Source organism: Rattus norvegicus, chromosome 3 (genome assembly GCF_021556685.1).
Source record: "Rattus norvegicus strain SHRSP/BbbUtx chromosome 3, alternate assembly SHRSP_T2T, whole genome shotgun sequence".
Taxonomy (NCBI): Eukaryota; Metazoa; Chordata; class Mammalia; order Rodentia; family Muridae; genus Rattus; species Rattus norvegicus.
In genome coordinates, this window is record NC_141536.1 from 98,439,281 (window position 1) to 98,446,389 (window position 7,109).

The following is a 7,109-nucleotide window of genomic DNA, read 5'->3' on the forward strand; positions in this document are numbered from 1 at the left end:
TCAACAGAGGAATGGATACAGAAAATGTGGGAGTGCTACTCAGCTATCAAAAACAATGACTTCATAGGCAAGTGAATGGAACTAGAAAATATCCTGAGTGAGGTAACCCAATCACAAAAAAACCACACATGGTAGGCACTCACTGATAAGTGGACATTAGCCCAAAAGCTCCAACGTTGTTGAGCAAGTGTCTTTGTGAAATGTTGGAGAATACTTTGGGTATATTCCCAAAAGTGGTATAGCTAGATCTTGAGGATCACCAAACTGATTTCCAAAGTGGTTGTACAAGTTTGCACTCCCATCAACAATGGAGGTGTTTTTCTCTTGTTTCACATCCTTGCAGCATGTGCTATCTCTTCATCTTCTGATATTAGCCATTCTGATGGGTGTAAAATAGAACCTCACAGTTGTTTTGATTTGAATTTCCCTGATGACTAAGGACTTTAAACATTTCTTTAAGGACCAAAGCAAATGGTTCTCTTGAGAAAATGTCCCTGACCATAAGCTCCTTCTAAAACATGTGTTTGCAGTATCCCTTGGTCATTGGTCTCTTGAGGTATGTATAACTGGTTTCTTATCTGCCTATGGCAAGATATTATTTGATACTTTATGTCAGAGGGCACAGGATATCTGAGTCTGTAAAGACACTCTTCTTTTCATACAGGTAAAAATGGATACATATGTAGAACTTTAGATATATATAGAACTTTAGAAGAGTGTCTTTATTTATGCACATGGTGCTTTTGGTGAAACTGCTATGAACGTGATCATATCATAGAGTTCACAAGGGAGTCTAGTAGAATGAATAGCATTCAAGAAAAGGAGTTGCACATCATAGGAGAATCACTATAAAAGCAGTTAATGTCTTATTGGGAAAGTATAGCGGGCTTTTTTAGATAGAAGCAATTTGTATCAGGGGAACTAAGACATTGGAAATAACTTTATAATGTCTTGGACTAATCAGACATATGTAGTTAAATATTCTGATAATTGCATAAATTATGTTAACTTACCACTTGGTAAATGGCAAAAATTAGATGATACGTAAAATAAAAGTCACAAATATTATATGCTTTTTATTCATTAACTTTCAAAACTGTTGGGCACAAACTGGTGGTCTTATAAAATTGAGTACAATTTCCTAGGGTCTTGTCAAGTGTGCTCGATGGCAACATCATAGACACCTGAGCAGAAATAAAAGTCGACATGGGAATCAAAATATCCCACATGAAAAATGCTTCTTATTGTAATTTTACTTTGAAATGTGATATGAGTGATTTCATAGCAATATGTAAATCTGCTAGGATCCAGAATTCTATTTCTTGTTTTGCTCATCAAAACTATTTATACTAATTTTATTTTTGAATTGTTAGGAGGATGAGGAGGAAGTAAAGAGTTTTGACAAATCAACATTTTTCTAGTTGTAACAGAGGATGAGAAAAAATGGAGTCATAAAAATGGTACTGTTAAAACGACAGCTTCTTGAAGCTGACAGACTTTATTTTATGTACATACTTAAATATTTTAAATGACATAAAATTGTTTATATTTACCATAATAATTAAAAATAAAGGTGTTTTTAATTAACCAGGGAGACTTCGGTTTTGTTTAAAGAAGATTTGTGACAATTTGGAAGCTAAAAATACAAATTGGTTGAGCTAGGAAGATAATGACCTTGCAGTGCTTATAGACAGAGAAGGGGCATGAATAACGGATATTTTGTTTCTTTGGCCACTTTCTTTGGTAGTGTCTATCCATTTAACTCAAATCTTTATTTTAAAGTAATTATAAAATTTGATCTTTATGATGATTAAAAGTCTGGAATTCTATTTAGGAAGATTCTATGTAAATCCAGGTAAAGGCTTTTGTAACACTGTACCCTGGCATCTCATCTAGAAATTTTGAAAGCCTGTTCCTCCCGATTCTGATTGGAATTTGATGTTTTGTCTAATGTTTTTAAATATTTGATGTCAAAGTGTATCAGTTTCTACTTTTGATATTTGAATATGTTCTAGAGTTACATCTTATTCTAATTTCAACCTCATTTTAAAAAATCTCAATTCTTGTTTGGATGGTGTAAATTGGCGACCTATAGACAGATGACTTTCCAACTGCAGAGACTCAGTCAAACATAGTTCCGAGAACTTCAGCACTTGAGAAATACTTTGGATATAATACAAAATTTGTCATTTCTGAAGACCTGCAAGTCATGTTTTACAAATTGTTTTCATTAGTGTGAATATAATACTTTCTCTTTTCTTTTCATGGTTATATAAATTTCAAGTTACACAGCTCTTTTTAAATTTTATTTTGCCTTTTTTTGTCATTTTCCTTTTCTTCCTCCTTTCCCCAATTCTCCTTCCATTTCTCCTCTTATATTTCCTGTTATGTCTGAACTCTGCCTATCTCTTTTATTCTCTTCTTTGATTTTACATTCAGATATATTTTCTTGTGGCTTTTAACAATTCAAGTCCATTTTATGTTCCCCAGCAAGGATTTATTTGTTTCTGTTTTTATCTACTGTAATTCTGCATTTTGAGAGTCTGATAAGAATAAACACTTAGTTCTTCCATTTATAGAGTTATTGTCTAATTTAGGGAAACTTTATCAGTGAATTACATCATTAGTAGGCACTATTATAAAAATATATACATATATTAAATTTATTATCAAGAGATCATAATTTTACAACTAAAACAATATGAATAGTAGTATAACCTATTATTGGATAAAAAGATTGAGATACATTTTGAAGTATATATATATATATATATGTGTGTGTGTGTATGATTTGTAGTTTTGATATCCTATTCTTACTGATACTATTTCTTTTTTATTTATTAATTTTTCAAAATTCCTGGGTTCTATCAAAGGTAAATTATAAAAATAATATTTATTTAATATTTATGCATAGAATATACACACAACAAATACATTATTATGATTCTAGTTGTTTGATTCTAAATCTTAAGAGAAAAATCAAACGTTTTAAGTATATTTGACAGGTAATCTGAAGCTCATAGATTTAAGTAATCTTGGTAATTTGAATCCAATGACCATATTCTGTTTATTCTCTCATGTTGCTTTACCAGATATAAGAATACAAGTAGATCTGCAATATGTGATAAATCCTTGTATCAGGGAATTGAACAAAAATACTTTCTATGACATCATAGTACTTTTCAGCGGTTTGATCTGGAAGATTATGAACTGGATAATTCAGGGCAGTAGTTCTCACTAAATCCTAGTGCTTTATGCACCAACACTGTGTTAGAATACATATTCATACAGTTGAATTTGCCATAGTGGAAAATATTTGGATAAGTTTTTAAACACCTAACTTTCCGTGTCTACCATAATAACAATTGGGACATGACAGTTCACTGACTTACATCACTCTGTGGCCCATTCAGAACCATTCCATAGAATTGAACCACCAGATATAACCTCTTATATTCTGTGTGGTCACTTTATTAAAGATCTCTGGGCATATTGTTTTTCCCCTCTCTATCTTAGTAAGTTGTAATTAACAAAAATTATATATCATGTGACTTTTCAATAAATATTTACAAAATGAAATGATCAAATCAGGCTAGTTAACATATACACACCTTGCGTGTTTGCTATAAAATAATTTGAATCTCTCCTTAGTTTTTCCCAGTGTGCCACATGCTGCTATTAACTACAGTCAAAATAATGAAAAATTAATCCTCCCATCTTACTGGATGTACCTTTCAACCAACATGTTCTCATCCTGTCTCCACAATCCATTTCTTTATTGTATGGTCTACCAATGTGTTCTTTGTCTCTATGACTATGATTTCAGATTCCACATTTCAGTGAGACATTGAGTGTTTTTATTTTCTCACTCCTTTATTTATCTTAGCATAATGACTTCCAAATTTATTAACATTATTATGATACAAAAAATTTCCTTTTTAAATGTCAGAGAATATTTCTACGTATGTGTGTGTTATTATTTTATTAGTGAGCACAGGTTGGTTTTATATACTTTTTTTAGTAAATTTCTATTGAAATAAAAATTGAGAGATAATTATTCATTATAGTTAATTTCTCCTGTATACATATCCCCAAAAATAATATTGCTAGATCCTGCTAGATTACAAGTCCTAGTTTTTTTCCCTTTTGTTTTTGTTCATTATTTTCTTCTTTCCTTCTCCCAGCACCTGTCAATTGCCCATAGCTCCTCAGGTAGGGATGGGACTTCATGAACACTTTTTTCTTTAGTATGGCTTGAATTTTTCAGGTCTTGTGCAAGTGTCACCCCCTTTGTGAGTGTGAATGCATTTGCACAACTGACATTCTGTGTCTAGAAAAACAGCATTACTCGTATTATTCACCATGTCTTGATTTAAAAATCTTTCTGCTCCTAGTCTACAATAATTCTAGAGCCCTGAGGGGGAGAAGTGTGATGCAGATACCTTTTTTAAGGCTGAAAATTCTCCAGTCTTTTATCATCTTCACCTGGGTCAGTTTTTTTAATTCTAGATCTCTTTCTTTATTGTCATTTACAGTAAAACTTAGCTTCCCTAATGAGGATTGAAATGCATTAATCTATGAATATCACAATAAGTCTTTAGGAGTCTGTTTAATATCGTGTCGATTTATTGGAGTAATACTAGTAGACTATGCCCTCAAATTGTGACTTTTGTCATCACTAGTTTGGCCCTATTTCAACTTAGAAAATAATCATGGTGCTGGAAGGTTCTATGCATACTATTCAATGAGAAAAGCAGTCATAAATCATGTTATATTTAGAGGTCCTGACAGAACTACTTTCAAGAATTGTGAAGTGATGTTTCAGCATGTGTGAAATTTATACTTCTCTGTTAGCCATGTCCAGAACTTGTTCAGACATCTGTTGGTCTTTAGGCTGGTTGGGATATTAAAGTACAAATAGGATTTCATACATCTCAGATTTTTCCCTTTGATTCCATTAATATGATTACCATAATTTACAGCTTCCCCTGATTCTCCTTTAGGTACTACTGAAAACAAAGCCAATGAAGAGAGTGAATCATTCTGTGACATCAGAGTTTGTGTTCCTGGGACTCACAAACTCCTGGGATATTCAACTGCTTCTCTTTCTGGTATCCTCAATGTTGTATGTGACAAACATGATGGGAAACTGTCTAATAATTTTCACTGTGGCTTCAGACCCTCACTTACATTCCCCTATGTACTTTCTTCTGGCTAACCTCTCCTTCATTGACCTAGGTGTTTCTTCTGCCACTTCCCCCAAGATGATTTCTGACTTATTAAAAAAGCACAAAGTCATCTCCTTTAGAGGCTGTATTACTCAAATCTTCTTCATCCATGCAATTGGTGGTGCAGAGATGGTGCTGCTCATAGCCATGGCCTTTGATAGATATGTGGCCATATGTAAGCCTCTTCATTATCTGACCATGATGAGCCCCCAGATGTGCATCTTCTTTTTAATTACTGCCTGGGTAGTTGGTCTTATGCACTCTGTAATACAACTGGTTTTCATAGTTAATTTACCTCTCTGTGGTCCTAATATATTGGATAGCTTCTACTGTGACCTTCCTCAATTTATCAAACTTGCTTGCATGAACACACATAGACTGGAATTACTGGTCTCAATCAGTAGTGGATTCATGTCTTTGGGTTCTTTCTTCCTACTGAGCATTTCCTATATTGTCATCATACTTACTGTTCTGAAACACTCTTCAAATGGTGCCTACAAAGCTCTTTCTACACTTTCAGCTCATGTGAGCGTAGTGGTTTTATTCTTTGGTCCTGCCATATTTTTCTATATATGGCCTTCTTCTACACACCTGGATAAATTTCTGGCCCTATTTGATGCAGTTGTTACTCCTTTTTTGAACCCTGTGATCTACACATTGAGGAATAAAGAAATGAAGATGGCAATGAGGAGAGTATTCCGACATCTAATGGGCTATAGACAAATCTCTTGAATAACTACATTGATTGTGAAGAGTATTAATTAAGCATGAAAATTAATGGTTGGCCAATCTCTGAAGAAAATCTGTGTTTGCACACAAACACACACACACACACACACACACACACACAATCATTCATATATACAAACCATTTTGTATGATACTTGTAAGAAAGGCACAATTTCTTCCAAATGAAGACAAAAGTTCCATGTATTTATAGTACAAAGGCTATATTAATTGGGAGCTTTAATTCTTATTGATTAGCATTAGTTTGGAACAAACTCTTTGATATAAAGAAATGGAAATGTTTCTTTAAGACTTTCAGAACATGAAAGTTTTTCATTTTTAATAGAAAATGCTTTCATGATTTGTAATTTCTGACTATATTCCATGGAGCATCTACCTTGGGACATTGAACTAAGTAATTTGCATATATCTTTTCCAATTTGGGGGACTTTTCTGGTATTGGAAGAAGGTAGGAGTTTTCAGAGAACCCATGGGGTCTAAAGTATGCAAGTAGAAGTTTTGGGAACTATGTGTGGAAGAACAAGAAGTCAACAAAATGTACTGACTTATCCACCTAAGGAACAGTTTGCTACTCAAAGCCATTCATTTTCCATATGCCTTTCTTATATATTTTCTCTGTTTCTTTAAAATAATCATTTAATTTTTGTAGACTTCATACATAAGTATAGTAATTTTATCATTTTCATATTTCCCTCTTGCCCTTGTAACTCATCTGATGTCCTTCTCTAGTCTCTCTCAAATTCATGACTGCTTCTTTAATTATTAATGCTGTGTGGTGTGCACACACACATACAGATAGATTTCTGAGTCCATTTAGTATTGCAAATATGTACATGTGTTCATGCCTAACCACATGGGATTGAATAACCACTCAAGAATGTCATCCCTTGTGAAAACTGATTAATGTTCTTTCAGAATCCACTGATGGTCTGTAGCAGAATGGCTGTAATAGGTTCTCTTCTAGAGTTTAATGATGTGTACAGCTATGAGTATTTTTCTAGGCTTACAGTACCAGCCATGGATTTCTTCATGTTGAGTCCAGTTAGACAGCTATTGGTTATTTTTCAGGTGGAAATGCCATTCTTGCACAATTGGGGTTATCTTGGCAGGTTGGTCATTGTTTTAGTTCATAGA

General features: G+C 33.4%; 1 protein-coding gene across 1 annotated transcript; it reads left to right on the forward strand.

Annotated features, from left to right (window-relative positions):
* Positions 1-5,024: 5,024 nt before the first annotated feature.
* On the forward strand, positions 5,025-5,960 carry Or4f60 (olfactory receptor family 4 subfamily F member 60). The gene has a single exon (NM_001000600.1). It carries the CDS (start codon positions 5,025-5,027, stop codon positions 5,958-5,960), a length of 936 nt encoding a protein of 311 aa, NP_001000600.1.
* The last annotated feature ends 1,149 nt before the right edge of the window (positions 5,961-7,109 follow it).